This window comes from Harpia harpyja, chromosome 10 (genome assembly GCF_026419915.1).
Source record: "Harpia harpyja isolate bHarHar1 chromosome 10, bHarHar1 primary haplotype, whole genome shotgun sequence".
NCBI classification, from domain to species: Eukaryota; Metazoa; Chordata; class Aves; order Accipitriformes; family Accipitridae; genus Harpia; species Harpia harpyja.
Genome location: NC_068949.1, coordinates 46220423 through 46242927, shown reverse-complemented (window position 1 = coordinate 46242927; position 22505 = coordinate 46220423). Strand labels below are relative to the sequence as shown.

General features: G+C 53.2%; 1 protein-coding gene across 2 annotated transcripts; it reads right to left on the bottom strand.

Annotated features, from left to right (window-relative positions):
• Positions 1-2569: 2569 nt before the first annotated feature.
• DPYSL4 (dihydropyrimidinase like 4) lies at positions 2570-22432 on the bottom strand. 2 transcript variants are annotated; one of them, XM_052799741.1, is made up of 14 exons: positions 22077-22432; positions 19254-19342; positions 18454-18638; positions 17413-17577; positions 15918-15979; positions 15747-15827; positions 12877-12945; positions 12648-12768; positions 11775-11931; positions 9546-9687; positions 8288-8458; positions 6865-7044; positions 4630-4801; positions 2570-3702 (listed from the first exon to the last, which is right to left on the bottom strand). In XM_052799741.1, the coding sequence occupies exons 1-14, from the start codon at positions 22326-22328 to the stop codon at positions 3611-3613; spliced, it is 1938 nt and encodes a 645-aa protein (XP_052655701.1). In that variant the 5' UTR covers positions 22329-22432; the 3' UTR covers positions 2570-3610. The 2 variants fall into 2 exon arrangements, with proteins under 2 accessions (XP_052655701.1, XP_052655702.1); XM_052799742.1 differs by lacking the exon at positions 22077-22432 and adding an exon at positions 21286-21391.
• Positions 22433-22505: the final 73 nt, after the last annotated feature.

Here is a 22505-nt window from a genome sequence, read left to right as displayed (position 1 = left end):
TCCTGACTTCAAAAGAAGTGGTAAAGGAACGAGACAAATCAATATATGAGCCCTAACTCGGCTCTCTGCAGAGCCCTTCACCGCGGTTGGCAGCCCTGTGCCCAGCCACCGATTTGGTGCCTCTGGCGTGACCCCTCACAGCGTCCCCGTGTGTCCCCGAAGGGCCAAGGGCACCCGGAGCTCCCACCAAGCTGGGTCACTCACCCCTTGTACAAGGGGGGGAGGCAAAGGTAACAGGGTGAGGACAGTTCCCCACACACAGCCCTTAAATCACAGGGAGCGAAAAAGCTGATTGATAGACTTAAACCGCCACGGCAGCCACAAAAGCAGGCAGCTCTGTATCCAGCTGCCTGCCACTGCTGTGCCTAAACCGCTGCAACTGGCATTTGCCAGGGCTCACCCTTGGGGTGGGACAAGCAGGGAACAGCCCTCCCCGTGCTCATCACCCGACTTTGCCTTTCTTACCTGCTGAGATTTATCATGCCGCTGGTTTGGACGGTTGGACCTGAAGGAAAGGCGGGTGCCAGCTGCTGATGCCTGCGCGGGCTGGGCTGGGGAGAGCCCGGTTACCCAGCAGAGCAGGTCAAGGCAAGGTTTGCCACAACCTGGGAAAAAAAGCAGAAAGGAGCATGGAAACGCAGTGATAATTTTGTGTCTGGCTGCCAGCTGATTTGCACCCTTAGGGAAGTGTCAGGAGGGTTTTCATGCAGCAAGCGTGAGCCCTGCGGCATCCCTCTGCCCCCGCTTTCCTCCACTGCGGCTGGTGAGACGACGACAATGCCGGGGCAGCCGCAGCCCTTGGGCAGCCCTCGGCCAGGCTGCTTGGCTGCAGGGTGCCGTCATGCTCAATTTTAGCACTGCGCGATTTTCTGCTGCTTGTAATTGTGTATGCATTTAAGACCAATACGCTGCATCGCATATTCTGTTTTGGTTTGGACTGGGCAATTGTCTTTCTGAATTTTACTGTTTTGTAGATAGTACTGCTGTTCTGCTAGGAAACGAGAGGCTCATCCCCACTCCAAACGTGGGCTGGGGTCTCAGGGCCCCTCCAGTGCGGCTGAGGTGCCTCGGTGCCGCAGAGCCAGCCGGCGCCCGCCGTGCCGGGCACGGGCCCTCGGTCAAGGGCACGAAGCGTCTCGCCGGTCGGTCCCCTTCGCCTGCGTGTGCCTGACCCAGAGCCTGCAGGAAAGCTGTCCAAAGAAATTAGGGCCAGAGATGGTGTTTGTGCCCTGGGTGGGTTCATTTCCCGGAGGCTCTGGCTGCATTAGCAGGCGGCTGGCTCTGCTGGGACTCTGCTCAGCATCTCCTGGCACCAGGAAAGCTGCAGAAATGCTCTCAGCCCCGCTCGGTGCGTTAGGAAGTTGGGGTTACCACGTACCAGTGCCTGACAGCTCCCTGACCGAGGAAATACATGCAAAGCCTCCCTGCAAAGGGAAAGGGGCAGCGGGATTTGAGCCCTCAGCTGGCGAGGCAGATGGAGGGACCAGAACGGCTTCTGCAGGGCGATGCTGGGAGAGGGGACAGTGTCTCTGGCTCCTGCCGGGGTCCCCACCGCCCTGGGGTACCTCACTAATGAGCCTGACTGTTGGAAAAGGGTATTTCCAGGACAGAGATCACAGAACTTCCCTTGCTAAGTGCTACCGAGCTGGGGGTATCCCTGTCACCCTGTGGATGTCTGGGCAGTTAGGAGATGTTGCTGCCAGCAGACTGTAACTTTTCTCTTTCCCATTCCTTATGTAGTTTCCACTGCCATCACGTTAAAACTCCATTCAGAAAGAAAATAAACAGATGTTCAATAGCCTTGGCGCAATTGCCGGAAAACTCAGAAAACCAACAAATGAAATTAAATAATTTGTTTAAATTAAAATATAAAATATATCAACAAATGCATTCCCATATGTTTGATGCAGAAATTACTACAGCTCATTGCATTAAGCTACGAGATGTAGGTCAGATCAGATAATCAAAAAAACCCCACCCAAAACCCCCCCAAACCCTTCCTGGTTTAAATTTGTAAATTCAGATAATAATACATTCATTCATATTTAACTCGTGGGTTGGTGTATCCAGAGCTGCCAAACAGTATTTCAGCTTCCACCTATGGAGCAGATGCTTGCTCATTTTTCCACAACCCTTTTGTTCCCTGCTTTCAGACAGAGCTAGAAACCAAAGCATGACCTTGCCCGAGGAAAATCTGCATCTCACCGACACGTTACAGCATCTCTTACTGCATCTGCGTCTCACAGGCATCGGCAGTGGTGTTGACCTACTGGGAAAAATTAGACCACCCTCATGGTATTTTAGCTTTATTTGCAAACCAAAGGCTTTCGGCAGGCAGGCCGGCTGTGTGACACCAAATCTGACCAAACAGCCCTTGTTAAGCGTGCCAGGTCTAAGCAGAAGGGTGGGATTCTGTGTTATTCCTACACAGCTAATAAAAAGCCTCTTTTCATTGTCGAAGGGGAGTTACAGTAACCTGCAAGTCATTGTAGGTTTTACAGAACCGATTTTACAAACCCTCATGCATAAAAACACAAAGGAAGAAAACATAAAAATCGACTCAGGTGGATCAACCGCTTCCACCGTTTTATGATTTCCAACAAACTTTATTCAAAGCAAGGAACAGAAAACGAATGGCGAGCCATTCTGTTAGAGGTACATGCATAGCTTTGTGGCGTAGAGGTTCACCTTTACTGTACATACCTTTAAATATAATAAACGGGCTATAATAACCTTTATAAAAGAGTCTGTCATATGCAACTGGCCTTCAAATGAGCCTTATTATTGGTTATAAGACTTACACTTGGTTCTTGAAAAACTGTATAAATAATCTTTAAAAAAACGAGCCTGACAGAAAGACTACAGCCCGCCGGCATGTCTGCCGCGGCGCCGGGTCCCAGGAGCAGCCAGCAGCCGCCCTGCCCCGGGATGCGGGGCGCCTGCGCCCGCCCCACTGCGGCTGTGACCGCTGCAGGGACAGACGGACACACGGCCGTCCCGTACGGACGCGCTGGTTCACGGGCGCAGCGACGGAGAGTCCCGGAGCGCGGCCAGGGCTGCGCGGCGAGATGGTGTCGAGATCCGCTCGGGGATGCTGCAAACAGACAAGATGCAACCCACCGTATTAAAACCATACAGATTCGGAAGTGTTTATCGGTTAAAAGTCCTTTGACTAGAAAGGGCAGTCGATGCTATTAGAAAGGAGCGTATTCCAGCCAAAATGTACCTTTGTTTTCATCCTGGCCACAAGCCAGCCAGCAGCACGGCTGAGCACGCTGCCAAGTGTACGTCTAGGTGCCCGCATGCACAAGGTAAGGGCTTTCCGAGTAGCTACTGAAGAAATACAGACTGGGAGAAATTGAGATGGGAGCGCTACCTCTCAGGGCGGGGAGGGGGGCTTACTCTACTTTCTACCTACGAGAAGAAGGGGATGGGGCAGCTGACGAATGCTCCATTTTTCATCCTGAGCTTGAGGGCAACCCACCGTCCCCTTCCCAGCTGGACCTGGCCCCGGCAGGACCCAAGCACGCCCCGGCGGCGGCTGCGGCAGGGACAGCCACGCCAGCACGCCGGCGGCACTGGGGGAGAGCGCAGCCCCCGGGCTGCCCCGTCAGGACAGCGAGGTGATGTTGGACCGTCCACCCGGCGGGGCGATGATTTTCTGAGCCGTGCGTCTGGCAATGTGGTCGTCGGCTTGCGACCCTAGGGAAGAGGACAGGCATGGGGTGTGCTGTCGGCACGGTGTGGGAGTCCCGCTGCTTTAAATGCACAAATCATAAAAGGCCTCTTTTGTGGGAAATGCTAGTACTTTCATTATATATCATTTTGGACACCATATTATCATAGTACAGTTTGGAATGGCTTTATTTGCCTGAACGTCTTTATATTTTATTGCTTCTTTCCAGAAAACATTATAAATGGCTTTCCCATAAATAAACAGTTTCTATATAATAAAATGTGGGACCTTGTACATTTACTAAGCGATTTGCGATCCACCCGATCTCAACCAGCTAAGAAAACAACATTACACAAGTCATTTTATGGCAGAGCATTGGCTTTCCAACATCCCTAAAGCTGCCAGGCAGATTTCTGCAGGACGCTGAGCTCAGTGATGCTGAATCGCTGCCTGCTTACACAGAAAGACTAAAGGAGTTTTCTTTCTGGTTCCTGAAAATTGAGTTATTTGACTAACCTCTACAAACCCAACCACTTCTAACCCCTGACTCACAGAGGACGCAGCTGGGGCTGAAGTCCCGACCCCCCCGAAAGCCAGGGCAGCGTCCCCACAGACCCGGGCAGGGATGCGGTGACACCCTCGCCTTCAGCCTCGTCCTCCTGCTCCCCATCGCTGCAGCCTCCACGGAGCCTGTACTCACACACCCCCCACCAGGCTTTGCCATATACGTTTGTCAGTGCACTTACACAGACACCATAAAACATTCTAGAGATTTCTGTGCTGCATTTAGTCCCTAGGCTGCTGCAACAGTAAGAACTGCTTTTTCCTGAGCAAAAATTAAGTTTCTATTCCTCAGCTTTGCCCTGCCACTCACACCAGCCCAGGGCTTTGTGACAGCCACGCAAACCAGCCCCCCCACCGCCCCCCCCGACTTTCGGGGACCCCCGCCCTACCAGACAAGCTGAACCCCGACTGATGGAGGTTGCGCACGGGAGGAGCCTGGGCTTTGCCCGCACAGGGAGCGATCCTGGAGGCCGGAGCGTTGGCCACGGCTCTGGCGCTGGCGAGGACGTCGTGGACCGGTCCGTCGTACAGCCCTCTGGGGACGCCGTGGACTTCGGCCAGCTGCGGGATAAGGCACGTATTTAAGCGAAGGCGAACAACAACCAGGCCCAACAGACGGGTAACGACTTGTTGTCCTTCTGTCTGTGCTTGACCCCTTCCGGAGGGTTTGGGGGGAGACTGCACCCCCAAACAGGCCAGACCAGACGTCTCCCCGGGGAGCGGGCAGCCCCGGTGGGATGGGGCAGCCGGGGGCAATTCCCACCCTCAAAGCCAAGCGGAGGATGCTGCCCGGACCCCGTGGGCAGAGGTCCTGTCCCCCCCGGGAAAAGGGGCTCCGAGAGGTGGTCGGGGGGGGTGCCGCCGTGCGAGGGGCCGTGCTCCCCTGAGGGCAACGTCCCACAGGTGCGGGCCCCGACCAGCGTCACCCAGTGTGAGCATCACGTCCTCCTGCAGGGAGGATGAGCTGAGCCCTGGGCGCTCACGGCTGCTGGGGAGCCAAAGTCCTAACGACTTCATTACCAGTGTTTCATCACGGATTTGCTTAAGGCTGTTTCTCCTCCCAGGTGAAGCAGTGACAGCCCTTTGACAACCACAGGGGCAGAAGGGACTTGTTTTTGAAGATGAAAAGTGCTGGGTTTCAAAAAAAAGGCACGGACTGATAGGTTATCAAGACATCTATAGCAGTTTCTGTAGAAATTTTTCTCTTACATGACCTTTGTCTCCATAGTGCTGCATATCTTGTGAAGAAAATACCATGCTCAATGTTTTCCAGCGCTCTTTTTGACCATAGCTTTTGTTGAAAGCTCCGGTTAAATCAAGGATGGAGAGCTGGCGTGGGCAGGCTGCCGGGTTGTTCGCAAAGCGCCGAACGCACCTGCCCGAACGCACGAACTGGACAAAGCAACCCCTCACCGCCCGGGCTGACGCCTGGTTATCATCCCGCCAGAGCAGGGACTTCAGCTCACTGTGCGTCAAGGTTTGTGTGCAGCAAACTCCAGCCTTTATGATAAAAAAATACGGCACTGGGTGTCTGCTCCCACAAGGGACAGAGGTGCAGCCTGACCGCTAACAAGGAGCCCGGGGACCCTCTGCCCCAGCCGACGGGACCGGCCAGCCCGCCCCGCCGCCTCTGGGTGTGTGAAGGGGATGCGGGACGTGCCGGGGAAACGGAGGCCACCACCAGCACTGCCAGCGCCAGCGCCGGGCGGGAGGTTAACCGACGGCTGCTGCCAGACGGAGTGGAGATGGCAGCCCACCGCCGGGCAGTGCCGCGGGGGAGACCTGGACTCCGGCAGGGAGCTGGCAGGGTCCCATCCATCCCCATCCCGCAGGGAGCTGGCAGGGTCCCATCCATCCCCATCCCGCAGGGAGCTGGCAGGGTCCCATCCATCCCCATCCCGCAGGGAGCTGGCAGGTCCCATCCATCCCCATCCCGCAGGGAGCTGGCAGGGTCCCATCCATCCCCATCCCGCCCTGACTCCAGAGGCACTCCCCCCCCGCAGCTGCCAGCGCCGCTGCAGGTAATTTGGGGTTAATGAGTTCTGCTCTACCTTCATTGACAATGCATAATGAAAATGTCGAAAATAACACATGGAAGAGGGGAGGAGAGCAGAGCTGTTAAGGAGCTCTTTATATATTTGCATGTCTTCATATCTCCTTAAAAAGCTGTGCTAGCACACTGAAGGATTTATCTTACTGTATTTCCAGGAATGCTACATGCATTACCCTTCAACAGATGCAGCGCAGACGCTGGTAATACAGTAACATAAACTTTTCTAATACAGGTAGGAGAGGAATTCCTCCCTTCTACCTCAATACAAACCAAACAAAACCAGATTTGCTAGAAGTCATATTTTTGCTTTGCAACTTCATAATAGGCAAATAACACTAGCATTACTAGCTATAACACTAAGGCATTATTGATTAATGTGCCAAGACACACACCAAAACAGTTGCATGACAACATTAGAAATTTCCAAGGCCTAGAAAGAAATAACATTCATAATATTCTTGTTTCTGTTGCCTATTCCATCAGCAGGCTTGCCATAACAGCGACTGCAACACAATAATGCAGAGAGATTGCAATGAATATATGGGATTATGGCAAATAAAATTCTCCTTACCCTGTTTCTTGCCTTTATCCTTTTATAAACAAAATCAGGGAATGTCTTTCTAGGAATGAAGCGACCTGACCCCTGGGTGACACACAGGTTTCCATCTTCAAGAACAACTTTTCCCTGACTTATGACCACGGTAGGAACCCCGTGGCACTCTGTGCCTTCAAATATGTTGTATTCCACGTTCTGGAAAGAACAAACCAAGATATTCAATACAGTTAAGATTTAAGAAGAGAAGGTGACAGTCTAGCCAGCTATGCCCCCCCCCCCCATTTTTGATGTTGCTCCTCATGCACAATCAGTTGTACTTAACTAACCCTTCATATTTCAAATAATAAGGTTCTTCTAATTGGATGAACTAAAGCAAACTGGAATGGAGAAACTAAACCCTCAAAACGCTCAGTACTTGCCCAAAAGACATGCAGCACTCCTGAAGCAAACTAGACTTTTACTATATGCGAACAATTAATTCCCTCTAAGCCCCAGAAGAGCCCTGCTTAGGTTCTCCATTCAGGGACAGAAGTTCTTGTCATTTCTTCCAAGTCACTGCAAGTCTTCTACGAAAATAAGTACAGAAAGTCATGTCTGTTCTGTGGGAAATGCAAAATCACGCCACTTTCTTCAAATGCTCCCATTACTATCACTAACAAACTACCCCAAAACCAAAGTGTACAGTGAAAAAATGTGACATTATAAAAAAACAAAAGTGAACTTTCTGGACCAAAAGAAAACCAGTTTCTATTTTTTAAAGAAAACACCTGAATATTTCAATCACTGATAATTTTCTTCAAGAAAAAACATTTTGGTGAAAAAACCCACATGGGTCAAAATGTTTCTACATTAACTTCAATCAGCTCTATCACTAACATTCCTCACAACACCTCACACCCCTCTGTCTTTCAACTGCAGCTTTCTGTCAGAGGCTTATGTTGGAAATCAGTTTGGGGATGTCCACGGCCTGAAAAACCACGGCTAAAATGCCATTAAGATGCACCCGGATCTCTCCTGACTCAGTGACCCCTACGGACAGGCAGTGCCCATGGAGCCAGTGCAGGAATGGGTCTGGCTCTTCGGGAAGGATCCTGATATATTAAACTATATTAATAGTTTAATACTTAAAACAAATTCAGCACTTACATTTTTCTAGTCCACAGTGAACACATTGATCTTAAAATTTCTGTAGCAGATGCAGACTGTCTCAGACTAGTCACTGCTACTCAGTTACAATCCTACCCTTCACAGTAACCAAGGATATTTTCATTTGCTTGTATTTTTAAAAGCAAATGCAAGGTCCTTCATCACTTCATCCACATATACAGCTCCCCCCTTGCTGAATGATCTGATCTTTCTGATCTGAGGAGAGAGATTGCTTTACTGCTCTCTTCTGACTCTAAACTCAGCTCCAGAAACTAATGTAAAAATACTTTACCAGGTTGTGGGTTTTTGCCGAGATGATTTTAGTAGCCTTGGGGTTCCACAAAACCAAGTCTGCGTCAGCGCCCACAGCGATGCGCCCCTTCCTGGGGTAGCAGTTGAAGATCTTGGCAGCATTGGTGCTGGTCACCGCTACAAAATCGTTCTCGTCCATCTTCCCGGAGACCTGGGAAAGAGAAGGGGAAAAGGACCCTCACCAGAGACGTGCCCTGCTCCCAGCAGCGGGCAGCAGCCCCGTCCCATGGCCGGACCCGCGCTCTCCCACCAGCAGGAACGAGGATCCACGAGAAGAAATCGCAGGACCCAACCGCGCGACCATGCGCTGTGAGGATCCACCCTGCGACAGGCCTGCAATGACGGGGGAGAAGGGAGACGGGGGGGCTGAGCCTTGTCCCTGTGGGCTAAATAATACAATAGATGGGTTTTATTTTCCCCGGATTCTGAAATTTAAGGTCTCTGAAAAACAAGACCTTCACTGGTAGGCTCCAACTCCTATACAGGCGTCTCACGTTCACTAAAGATGGTTAAGGATATTTCACTGAAGAAGACAGCACGTGAACCTATTATCTTAAGACAAATTCTATTTATCTTTGAACAAAGCCCACCTAAGGCGGAGGCCTCCGGGTGGCTTGGTTCCCAAGCTCCTGGAAGTCCGCACAGAGATGTCTGCTCCGTGGGATGCAGGCTCGAGCCGCCCAGGGATGCTCCGCGGGAGGGCAGGGTGCACCGGTGTGCAGGGACGGACACGGGACTCGATCCCGCCAGCCAGACGCTCGTGCACCGCAGCTCTCCCTCGGCAGCCGCGCTCCGCTGCCCGGCAGACACGGAGGTGCCGCGGGAGCCCGTCCCCACCGGTGGGGACCGGGGCGACCAGGCAGCGGGCAGGCACGGCCACGGCCACCAAGGGAGAGGTGCCCTGTCCCCATCCACCTCCCCAGGCCTCCTGCAAGCAGCAGGGAAGACGACGTTAAGGGTAAGGTCGCGCCGTACCCTTAGGTAAGCGTGGGAGAGACTTTCTCTTGTGACTGCGAGTGAGAGTGGCGTGGTGCCGAAGCCTTTGAAGACACTTCCAAGGCATTCAAGTTAATGCTAATTCCTCATTAGCAAGCTCCTCTGAAGTAGCAGTCTAGACAATGTCACACCTCCCGGCTCGTTTGAATTAACGAGGACGCTGACATCACCTAGCACAGGCACTGCTCACATGCACTTGCATCCATAGCTCCGCAAGGACTCAGCGTTATTTTAGTACCTACCACGCACTTTTCCCAAATAATGGACATCCGCTCTTCGATGCCGTTGGTCCCCTCGGGGATGAGGGTGAAGTTGTCCTTCCCCACTGCCTTCTGCGCGGTGGTGAAGGTGCAGTGAGCGCTGCCTGCAACCTGCAGGTCCCCGCTAGGCAAAAAGCACAGCGCAGGGGGTCAGAGGAGGCACCCGACGGCACAACCAGCCTTCTCGGCACTACCACCCCCTCCCCTGCCCTGCGGCACCCCTCCTCTCCTCTCGGCGGGCGAAAGCCCCCCCTTGCCTGGGAGGCTGCGTGTGGCACTAATGGCTTGTGGGCTTCGGGCTCGGTCTGTTTGGTACGGATTGGTTTCACCAACAAAGACTGCAAAGGCAGGTGACTTACGGTCTGTAAATGCCCATGGAAGTCAAGTTAAAAGGCAATTTTTACAGGTACACAGAGGCATCTCACTCTACTAATTTATGCAGGAATTAAGCACTGGAATCATCTAAGAGATGTAACCAGCAGCCTCATAAACGCTGTTTATATTCTCTCCTAAAGTGGCCATTTTTTTTACTATTTAAGCCAACGTTTTAATCTTTGTACCTTCCTTTTGAACCTCAGACTATTTTAGGAAATGGCTCTCCAAGCAAGGCTGCTTTTAAAGCAAGGTTCTTTTAAAGCAAGGGTATGGTTAAATAAAACAAGACCCTGGATAAACCCAAACGTTATGTCGTCTCATATACTACAGGTGAAGGAACTGGATCCATGCTGGCAGGCAAGGCACAGCAGGGCAAGAAAAGAATTGAGCACGTGTAGCTTGATGAGCCTGGGAGCTTGACTCCACTTATGTCAAAGCTGTGCTAGGCTGAACTATGGTTGTATTTTATTGCCTCTTTTAAGAAAATATTGAATGTATTGAGATATCTTTATATACTGTGTAAGATATACTAACATGAACCACTTTTCTCTTGTTAACAGCTCTTTATCCTTCTAGGAAGGAAGTCACATTTCAGAGAATGCTAAGAAATGTTTGTTTCTTCTTTAAAATATATATTGAATGCAATTTTTTTACAATTATGTGGATCCATAAACAACTTTCATCCCATTTCAAAAGTTCTTCATGCATTACTTCTGGAGCTGATTTTTCTAACTCTGCCCACACCGAACAGCGTGTAATGCCAGACAGAGCTTTACTGACTGGTGCCGCTCTGCGGGCTGTGCGGCTATGAACGGAGAAGATGCTAGAGCTGAGCCGCAGGCACCTGAATGCAAACCCTCTGCTGCTGAATGCAAACCCCCCGCTTCTACGGATCGCTTTCTGCAAGGCGGCGGTGACGGATTTGGTGTGTATTTGCTGTGAGGTGTGAAACCCTGGCCCGTGGCAAAGCTCCAGCTGTGATTAACAGCTTGGCGGCTGTGTCCCGGGAATACGGCCCCGGCAGGCGGGTGTTGGTGTTTCCCTGCCCGGTCTGGGCTGCCAGCCCCCGCTTGGTCCCTGCACGGCTCCAGGGATGCTCCGGCCGGTCCCCGGGGCTTTGCTGCATGACTCTGCATCGAAACAACGCCACATGGTGATGTGCCCGAAACGCTTATGCTTCACACATTTTAAAATCTTGCAAATGCCCAACGCTGCTTCCGATAAAATCTTTCTTTTTGCTTTAATGCTAAAGCAGCGCAGGAGGCTTTCCCCGGGACACAGCGAGGCAGAGCGGCAGTGGCCACTGTCCCTCGGGCACTGGGGTGTCCTGGCCATCCCGCCGGACGCTGTGCCTTCCCCAGTCTGGTTCTGAAGGAGGAACCGGACAGCGTGAGCCTGATTTTTACACAGAAAATCTGGTAACTATTACCTGGCTTCATCAAGGCATAATTTAGGCTCTTTTTGAAAGAGTCACCTGGCTCAAAAACCCGAAGAGTTATTCTTTTGATATGCAAAAGTACAACAATTGATGGATTAGTTTTCCTACTCTGATTATAATATCAAGGGGAAAGCTGAATTGTGTGCAAGCCTCGGCTGTGCTGCTGCACCCTACAACGCCCAGGTATGGGACAAGACTGGGGGAGCCCCGGGAAGACAGAGGCTGTTACCCACGGGCGAAAGGTGGGGGGGCCAAGCCAGGGAGGTCCAGGGCTGCGACCTCCCGGCCAGCCCCCACTCCACAGGCGATGCTCTGACTGTAAACGGCATTCAAACGAACGCAGGTGGGATGCAAACACAAGAGACGTGCTCAGGCATCAGCACCAACAGGGAACTCACCAGGACAAGAGGGAGGTGAGGTGATCCGGCGTGGTGGGGTTCGGGCTGATGGGGGGAGACGTGACGAAGGCTGCAGCCTTGGCCCAGTTTTTACTCCAGTAGTGCGACCCGTCGGCGCCCAGGCTGGCGGTAATGGGCTCTCCGTACACAACCGTGCCTACGGAGCAATCAGTTAATGAGTGCAAGCGCGCCGCGGGTCCTGCAGCCTCTTTTCACACAGCGCAGACAAACACCGCGGTTAACGATACAAGACGGTTTCACTTATCTTCAGTGTTCTCACTATTTCAGCTTTTTGAATTCACGTTAATCCCTCAGATTATCTCAAACGACTGGGACATGCTGTCAAAACAAGTTTTGAATCTGTTTTCTCCTTAGACCAAACATACATTCGTATCTACAAACCCTCACGCCTTCCTCTAAACCAAACCAGCGTCTCTCTGGCAGTCCCCTGGCTGGGGGCAGAGGTGGCTGCGGACCCCCGCCTGTCCCTGGGCACAGCCCTCTGCCCTGCTCCCCACAGGACTGCTTCCAGCTCTTCCCACTCCACCCCCAGTTTGAATTTGGAGCTTGCTCCAGATCCGTTTTTCATTTAGTTGATGACAAATGATTGCAAGTGAATTATTTCCTTTTTGTCAGCTGCATCTACTGACATTCAGGTGTCAAAAGTTTCAAGCGCATCTCCTCAAATCTTTCCAGCTCAGAGCAATTAGCTCTGGCACACTCTGTGAAGAAAAGCCAACACCAAGTTTTAGCACCCTTAAAAGGTGAGAGAAATTGGGTGGTAACAAGTTCCTACACCTTGCAGCTAGAATGATATTCCTGGGCGTATTTAAATAGGCTCAATTAGTGTGCAAATACAAAACAACGCTTTACCTTTTCTCTTTGCCTGAGCTAACACATCTGCTGCACCTCTGCTCATAATTTTGGTGATGTACAAGGGGCAGTTGGCTTGTTTAGCGATGGTAATTGCACGGTACACCGCCTCCGCTTCCACCTGCGGACACCAGAACACAGGCAGAAACCGTCTCAGGGCACCTCTGCTACCGCCGCAGCGGCTGTTCTAAACCCCTGGGTGGTTCTGCTGAAGGGCTGGAGACGTTACCTCCTCGGGGCGGCTGAGGACATGTCCTTCTGGCCCGGTAATCCCGAGTTCCAGCAGCCTCTTTTGCTCCTAGGTGGACAAAGATGAACAAAAGATCAGTCAGTGATAAGAACAGCCTGTCTGAAGCAATGCGGGACACAAAACACCGTGTTCAGAAGTACCTGAAGGTTGATGGAAATTCATGAGTATGACTAGGCGATACCATTTATACCTGTGACACTCCACAAACCGCTGCAGCTGCTTCCTAGGAGACCCATCCTGTGCTGTGGAAACATGTCTGGACTGGGACCTGCTGCACCCCAACAGCACCTTTGGCCCTTCCCCAGTCTTCAAGCCCAGCTATAGTTCTGGAGCATGTGGGATTTTAAACCCATTGCTGCTTAAACTAAGGCTGTGCTAGCTGTGATGCATGGCTACAGGGAAGGAAGAGATGTGTAAAAGGAACTAGGCCTTCAGCCTTATTGTTTTAAGACTATTCATATTAGACATATAACTAATGATTAGAAATTGTTTTAGATATGATTAATAGAATGCAGGTGCTTATAAAACAATATGTATGAGCTGCTTAATTGTCCTGTATGTCTCCCCCTCCATGGCTGGCTTAAAACCCAGTCAAGCTGAATCAACAGAGGAAGGATCATACATCTTAGACCTAAGACATGGGAGTAAGTGATTAACTTTAGAACAAGATAAATTAATAGAATAACCTGAGTGAATTTTTAGAAATTCAAAGGTATCTTTGAAGTGTAAGAAGATAAGTGATTGTGGTGACCGAAGACCTTCTGCCTATGACCGCTAACTTCAGAAGAACCGAGACACGAAAATGGATGAGATAAGATGATGAATGATAACGATATGAGAACAGAGATCGGCTGGAAAATTACAAAGACTTTGGACTGGGACAATGGGTGGTAAAAAGGTATATAAGATTTGGAAACTTTTGGAAGCATGCCATTCACTGCGGTGGTGGCCCAACTCTGAGTTGTTAAAAAAGCAAACTTAGAGAAACCCACGTCTGAAAATTCTTTAATGAGATGTTTCCCCCGGACGTGAGGCTGCCTGAAGCTGCTCCGAGGAGCCCACGGAGGAGGCAGAGATGGGTGCAAGGCATCAGAGAGACTGTCAGCGTCTGCCACCTCTCCAGAGCTTCGCCCGGTAAGTCCCACGGCCATGCGCATTCCCCGTCCCCGGTGCACTTCGCCATGCAGCAGCGGGGACGTGGCTCAGACGAAAGGCTGCTGCTTGCCACCCCCCCCAGTTCTGGGGGGATGCAGCAGTGGGGGGGCAGGTTTTGCACAGCCACTGGCACAGCGGCGTGCCCCAGCGCAGGGGCTGAAGCCGAGCAGCCCCACCTGGCTGCGCCCACGTCACGATGGGCACGAACCGAGTCCCCGCAGGGACCCCGTGCTAGCTGGGAACCCACGGTGACAGGAGCTGGGAGGAACTCTGGGTTGCACCCAGGTTATTCATGTTGTATTTGAAAGCAGACGTCTAGCACACGCCTCACCCCGTTTCCTTTCTGTGATGTTTTGTATCATGTAATGCTCCCCCTTAGCTGGCATTAGATGCAAGGACATTATTCAACACTACGGACCAGACCTCGCGGCCTTTAAAGGGTCTGGCTCTTAGAGGATGGTTATTTCTCTGTATTCCTGTGGCAGGTATCCTCTGAGTTTGTCCCCAGGGCTTGATTGTCATCATGCTGGCAGCTTAAGGAAATACTTCTGAAGATATTGAACTGCCTGGGATCACATTATGTCTCACAGCCAGCGGAAGAAAAGGTTTCTCAGATAAAATCCTAGGGAGGCGGGAATTAGCCTTCATCCTGTTTGTTCAAATAAGCCTGTTTGAAGGACTGGGATCCTGCTTTCATCCTAAACTCTCCTCCCACACCAGACTGAACACCTGCGTGACCATAAGCTAAAAGGAACTGCAAGTCTAATTCTACCTTGTGTCATCTGTTTGCAGTATGTATATAAGATTTTCTTTTCTAAAGGTATAAAGGAAAAATAATGGACATGAGCAAAGTCTGCAATACCAAGGAAGATCCTGAGTGCCATTTGTGGAGATAAGTACTGCCAAGTGCTTATTATTAGTACATTATTTCAAAAGACGCAAACCTCCTTATTTTCTCAAGTGCTCAAGATTTCTAAACAAGATAGATAATGTGGCAAAGTATCACTTAAGGCAGTCAGTCATCCTGTAAGAAGCCCGAGAACGTACTTGTTGGGAACCTCTGAGCAGTCCTGGCAAAGATTTCTGTGATGAAACCCAGGTGCGTGTGAGGCACTGGGAGGATGCTGCTGACTTTAGCAGGAGCCCCTGACCCTCCTGCACGTCCCTCTGCCCGCACATGCTGCCAGCACAGCGTCCCCGCTCAGCCCCTTCCCTCCGAGGCTCGGGTCGTCAGCTTACACCGCAGACCAGGTCCCCCAGCGCGTGGCTGGAGCCGCAGGGGCAGGGCGCGGGAGCACCGATTCTGCATCCCCCGGCTGCTGCAAGGCTCGCTGCCCACACGCACGGACCGACCACGGCCGCTCTGCTGCAAGGCCACGAGCTCAACTCGGCTCGGCTTTCGCCAGAGATCTCGGAGGTGAGCGACCGAGGTGATGCTCTGCTGACAGCAGGCACCGAAAAGTGCTCGCTGGTCCTCTCCCCAAAGCAACCAGGTGTCACAGCAGGCTGCTCCTCCTTCCCTCGGCTGGACCGATCCCCACTGAATCTGCAGCACCAACTGAAGGCTAAAAGTGTGCTGGCACTGCTCCACCTTCCACTAGACACTACGGCCCATCTGTTAAAGAAGTCAGCACTTCACCTTAAATCAAAATACTCTGGACAACCTTTAATTTAAATGAATATAAATACCGTACCTCATCGATGATGTCTCCGTTTTCAGCATGCACTTGGGCAATGGCCCCCAGGTCTCGAATAATGCAGAATATTTCGTACATCTGCCAAGAGACAGTGGGTTGCCCGATATCAGATAAATCACAGCTTACACTCAGAGCATGGGTGATGACTTTCACTGGACACTGTATTACCTGGGCATCGGTGCACTGAAGTTTGTCTTTGTAGGCCATAAAAACCAGGAAGGAGTTCACACCTTGAGAAAAGAAAATGACACGTGTGTTTATTGGCCCAGCTGAGAACTTGGTGACCTGGTACAGGCTGAGCAGGGGGTGTTTGAACTGGGGGGGGGCTTTGTGCAGGCTGGGGTTGGACTGAGAGCAAAGCAAGGCTAAGGGCTGAAATGGTTAAAGTCCTCACAAGACCTGAACCCCAAAGCTTGGGAGCCATGACAGACAATACACCCCTATCTTTGGATGCACCCAAACCAAGAAAAAAAAACCCTGTAGTCCATTTCTGATTTTAGGTACTCTCCGTAACTTGCTCTGAATGCACAGCATCAAATGCATTGCTCCCAAGCTGAGTTTTCCCTCCAGTGGTGGTTTCAATTTATGGTTTATCCCCAACTTCGTTCTGATAACTGTCTTCGAATTAGTGCATTAGTGCTAACAGCGAATTACAGCAAAAGATGAGATTCTCTAACATTAGAGCACTGTTATTTAGTGCACTGCTATTTAACTAGAGAAATAGACGGGCAGTACTTTCCATACAGCACTGCATGCAATCCTAATTTCTACCATTTCTATCATCTAACATAAAGGATGGTTCTTGAAGCACTGAGTCAAAGCCGGAGAATTGCTACTGTATTTTATATGGATAGAGGCAACAACTAATCTCAAACTATGATCAAATTACAAATAAACTGTATTTCATGTGAACGTACATATGAAAAACAGCCGGTATAAGCTTGGAATAGCTACATTACTTCAGCCACTCCGCATTTTAATAGGAAATTCACTGCACATTTCTATGTTAATTGACCAATTAAGCCCTTGCTTGCAAGACTGCAAATTACACTGAAGTCATTTAGCTCTACATTACCATATCTGAAAGCAAAATGTAGTTCCAAACGTGGAAATAAGTATTAATGAAATGCATGAATTCCTGCCGCATGGCCTGCTTTCCAGTAAGCCACGTCCAGCGGATACTTCAGGATGTGCAGGAATTACAGGCACAAACCAAATCTCTACGGAAAGCTTAAAGCTTACTTTTATTCTATAAGCCCCGTCTTGAGCATTTTTCTATTAACACTTTTCTGTACATCAGGCAGGCTGAATCAGGGTGCCCGATTACTGTTCTTTTAGTTTCCAGAATCAATTTTCAGGACCGGGCTGTACATTGCCCAAAGGTGAGAGCACACAAACCAGATGTTATGGTACGAACCCGGTGTCAATACCCCTGTCCAAACCTTTCTCCTGGACGGCAAAGGACGGGCAGTTCACACCTCGATAGCGAGGGAGCGCGGTGGTCCCCTCCACGCAGCCCATCTATCACCGGGTAAGAGGAGTACGGTGGAGCGGCAATAACCATCACAGCTACGACGACTTGCTGACGTGCCTGTACTGCAGTAATTACGATGTGGGGGGTTCTGTGGGGTTATTGCCAGAACACCGCTCTTTCTGTCCTTACCCTTGTCCTTCACCAGGGCTTCCAGTTCCTCCTTCAGGCTTTCGTGCCAGCGAGGGACGTCGACGTGCAGCGAGTAATCGCAGCAGGCCTGGCTGTCGGCACTCCCGCGCCACTGCTCGTAGGCAGCCACGAGGCTGGTCCCAGCGTCTGGGCAGACGTGGTCAACTGAGGAAACACTGCACAGCGTTAGCACGCCTGCCAGGGAAAGGGCTAGAGAAATACCTGGAGAGCGCAGCAGCCACCACTATTCTTGTGCAAGACTTTACTGCTGTGAAAAGGAGACATTGTAAAGCTAATTCATTTTTATAGCGTTGATTAAAGACAAAGGATAATAAATTTCCCAGATAAAGTGAAACGAATGGAACAAAAGAACTGCACGCTATGGCTACTATCATCCCTTTTTTTCCCACACAGCCTACCCAGCACAGCATCTGAGGGAGGCCGGTGACCAAAGCATGCGCTTGCACACTTTTGCATGGCTCCCTCGGGCATTTTCCATGGGCAGTCACCCACAGCCCATCAGTTCTCTGCACTTCTCTTCTCTTTGTTCCTATTCCCTGCAGTACTGGCTATGAGATTGGTACAGAGCTACGCCAGGACTTGTTGAGACTGGTCCTTCAGTCACATATATTACAGTGGGCCTTGGGACCAGAACAAGAACATAACAGAAATCAAAATTATTTTACATTAACACAAAAACGGCACCCATGCTCACAGAGCTGAAAAACTCTTACAAAAACACATTTGCAAAGCTATTAAAAATACATTAAAAGGTGTTTAAAGTTTTCTTCTATTTTATTCTCTTACAAGGTGAAGCAGGAGCAGCTATGTATTTTTAATATATGTGTGTAGCAACGGAAGGAGGTTCTGAAAGGTACATAATGCGTTTTCATTAGCTTTGTAATGCTTTGATTTCTACAGCAAAAATGGAACATTTCTCGGCTATGAGGGTAAATAATCTCCGCCATGAAAAAAAGACCCAATGTATTTGGCTAAACAATGTTCTACTTAGAAGTCTGTTCGAGTGCTGCTCCATCTTACTGATCATTGTGGTTCCTCCTGCCAGGGCTGCTTTCGTGCCTTGGTAGAAGTCATCAGCAGAGGTCATCCCCATGACGGGCATCTGCAGTCTGGTGTGGACATCTATCCCGCCCGGCATCACGATCTGGCTGTAGGCGTCAATTGTCTTCACACCACCAGGAACAACCAGGTTTTCTCCGATTTGTCTGAAAATGATATGAAGATCTCCTGTTAACTGGCAACAACTTTTAAGTGAAGATGCAAACCCAACTTCTAAGTACTGCTGGTGGCACGCAGCCGTGCACTGCCCAGGCCTCCCGGCACCCCGGGGCCGGGTTCTGCCCCGGGAGGGAGCACCTCCTGCTCGGCTGGGTGCCGGAGCGGAGCCGGGGTCTGCTTCCATCACGCCCGCCCAGCAGCACCCATCCCACCCCTCCCGGCTCCGGCACTCATCAGCAGCATTTGGGACACGCCAGGCCGTCGCCTGAGGGACCCCGCTGAGACCAGGGGAGCTGCCAAGGTCGCAGTGCCGGAGTCCGTACGCTACTTCTCAGGGACCTTTGCAGCGCTCGGCCTGGCTCCGCACTCGTCTCCTGCACAACTTACAACAGAGCACGAGCTGTCAGCACTTTATACGTCTTTCCAGCTGCAAAAGTACACTAATGTAGATCTTTCTTGACACTATTCGAAAAAAACATCCTTGTGTTTCAAAAAGGGAACGTATTTCCGAGAGAAAAATGACGGAAAGGAGCCTTGTTCAAACTCCATGGCACTGTATCATGCTTGGAAATTACATTACCAAATATAAATTTTTAACTTACTTTATTAAACCGTCTTCCACATAAATGTCTGCATAAAATGACTGATCATCGTTGACAATTTTTCCTCCTTTGATTAGAAGCCGGTCACTCTAACGGAAGAAAACCCACACTTTTTAAAAGATTACTTTATTTACTCATTCTGAGCTTTCATTACGTCGAGGACCTAATATTTTGCCCTTCAACCATACAAGTTTAGTGACTATCCAAACTATTCCACACCAAACCCAACAGTACTTTGCGAAGGAAACCCTATAAAATTTGAGAGGAACACAGAACTCCTAGGAAGCGCGGCACGAGCCTGGGGAGTACAGGCGGCACAGCTGAGCCCGACAGCTCCGGGTACCAGAACACCCCCATTTCAGGGGTCTGAGCCCCGCGTTGCTGAGCGGAGCCGGGCGAAGGGAGCGTGCTCCAGCCCTCGCTGCTCCTGACCTGCCTTGTGGGAAGCACACCACCCCCCCCGAGGGCCCACCAAGAGCTCCTTCAGAGCAGGTTCAGCGACTGACTGAAGTTCTCAGCAGTTTTAAAAGGTTTGCAAGGTGACAACCTGCAGCTCGGCCATGTACCTGCCTCCTCCATCAGCTCCGGTTACGGAGACCTTTAAGTGCATCTTATTAACCTGGTAATTTATTGACATTGGTTAGTTTTCACAGTCTTGTCGGAGGCAGATAATGCCTCAAGGACTTTCCTCACTTCAAAGCAAGACGCTGGTAGAGTTGTCAGATTTGCAGAATCTTTAACTAGAAAAATCAGACAGCAGCGGCATTTATGTAGATGTGGAACTGCAGCCTAATTTAAGAGGATTCCTTTCCTGCTCTCTGGTGTTGCTAGAAAAATTATTACCAAGGCTAAAATGGGCAACGCAAGGAGCGTGGCCTTAGCACAAAGACAACTGAGGGATCCAACAGCACGTGGAGACGGCTTACAACACGGCAATGCGTGCTGATGCTAAACAGCGGGGAAAACATTTTGGGGTCTTGTATTACAGAGCACCACTGGCATATAGAAAAAAGTATTGAAGAATTGCATTGTGTTTTTAAAAGTGTCGAGGCTTTTACTGCATCTCTATTGTTTTCCCTTGTCCCATAAAATCAATCGAAAGAAGCCTCAGTGTTGGCTGCCCCACGGGAGATCCCTACGGCCCCTCCCCTTGCGGGGCCCACCCCATCCCAGCCCCCCCCCAGCTGTGCCCCCCCCAGAGCCGCTCCCGCAGCACAGACTAACGCGGCCCGTCCCCGGCTCACGCAGCGCCTGGCACCCACCGGGACGTTTTCACGGGAACTCAGCCATGAGCCAGCAAAACGAGGGGAAGGGGGGGGGGGGGGGCGGGAAGCAAAAAAAAAAAAAGCATCGCTGCCGGGAGATTTTTCCCTGCTCCTGCTGAGAAGCCCTGGCGCCGGGAGCAGGGAATCCCCTCCCACACCAGCCGGGCCGGGGAGCGCACACCGCTCCGCATCAGACGGCAGTGCCGGGGAGCGGGGGCCGGGCGGTGCGGGGGGGGGGGGGGGGCACCGGGGCTCGGAGGCGAGCAGATGCCGGGCAGGGGGGCAAGGAGCAAGGCAGGCTCCCCCCACGCCCCCCCCCCCCCGGCCCCCGCCAAAACAGCGGTTCCGAAACACGTTTTTCCGCCCCAGCGCCCAAAGGAAAGTTGGGGAGGCGGCGGGGCAGCCCCGCAGCCGCGGTGAGGGTCGCGCCTGCCTTTGTCCCCCGGCAGCCGGGCGGGCTCGTTCGGCGGGACCCCGGCTGCGCCCCGGCCAGCGGCAGACAAAGCGCCGGGGCCGCCGGGCTCAGCCCGGGCCGCGGCCAACAAAGGCAGCGGCGGAACCCGCGGGGCGGGGGGGGCCGCACCGCCCGTCCCCGTGCCCCCCCACCACCACCGGGCTCCCGACCCCCATTAGCGGGTAAAAGCCCCGCAGCGCTCCCCGGGCGTCCGGCCCCCACGGGCGGCGGGGACCGCCCGGCTCCATCCCGGCCGGCCGGGCTCGCAGCCCCCCGGGGGTCCCACCCGCGCCCCCGCAGGGGAGCCCCTCACCGTGATGCGGGGGACGCTCTTCTTGCCCTGGTGCGACATCTTCCCGCCGCGCTCCGCCTGTGTCTGTCTGCGTGTGCGTGTGTGTGTATCCGTGCGTGGGTCTGTGCCCGTGTGTGCACGTCCCTGCGTGCGTGCGCGCCCCCCGCCGCTGCCGCCGGCTCCCCCCGCCCGCCGCCGGCCCGGGGCCGCGCTCCCGGCGCTGCAGACAAAGCCGGCCCGGCGGGGAAAGGAGCGGAGCGGAGACCCCCGCGTCGGTCCCGCAGCCCCCACCGCCCCCCGCGGGCCCGGCGGCGGGACGGGGTGCGCAGCCCCCGCCCGGTCCCGCTGCCGCCCCGGAGCGGCCCTGCAGCCGCGGACGGGGGCCCGGGGGGTCGCGGGGGCCGGTTCAAGTTGTGTTCCCCGAAGGATTAGTGTCCGCTCACAGCCCCCCCCCCGCCTCGGGCCGTCCCCTGCCAGCAGCCGGTCCGCCGGCCGGTTCCCGGACCCCTTACCGGGCGCGGGGCTCCCGAGGGTCGGCGGGGACGGGACGGGACGGGACGGGACGGGGTCCCCGCTCGCCCTCCCGGCGGGGTCTCGGCCAGGGCGGCTCCGCGCTCCGCCCGGGGCTCCGCGACCCGCGGGCGGAGAAGGGGCGAAGGGCGAGGGCCGCCGCTACCCCACGGGGGGGGGGGGCTCAGGGCGCCGGGCCGGGGCTGGCGGCCCCCCCGCCCTGCCGGCTGGCTCCGTGCCTGCCCCGGCGGGAGGGGAGGGGGTGTCGGGCGGCCCCGGCCCCCGGCGCAGCCGCCCCTTACCTGCGGGCAGCCGTCGGGCAGCTCTCCCGGGGGGGCGGCGGCGGGGCCGGGGGCGGGCGCGGGGGCGCGGCGGTGCCCACCGTGGGGGGTCCCGGGGCCGGAGCCGCCGAGCGAGGCGAAGTCCAGCGTCTTGTTGTCGAAGGCGTCCTCCACGCTGCAGAACATGCCTCCGCGCTTCTGCCGCGGCCGCGGGCTGCCCGCCCCCAGCCCCGCGAAGCAGGCGGGCAGCGACTCCTCCCGCTGCCCCGACATGGGCTCCGGGGGTGGGGGGGGGAAGACCCGGGCAGCCCCCGGTGCCGGTGCGCGGCCGCGGCGCTCCGCAGCCGGCTCGCCCTGGGGAGAAGAGCAAAGCGCGTTAAAAGCAGCCCAGGGACCGACCGCCCCCCGCCCCGCCCGGCCGTGACCATCCACCCGTGGCACGGCCCCGCT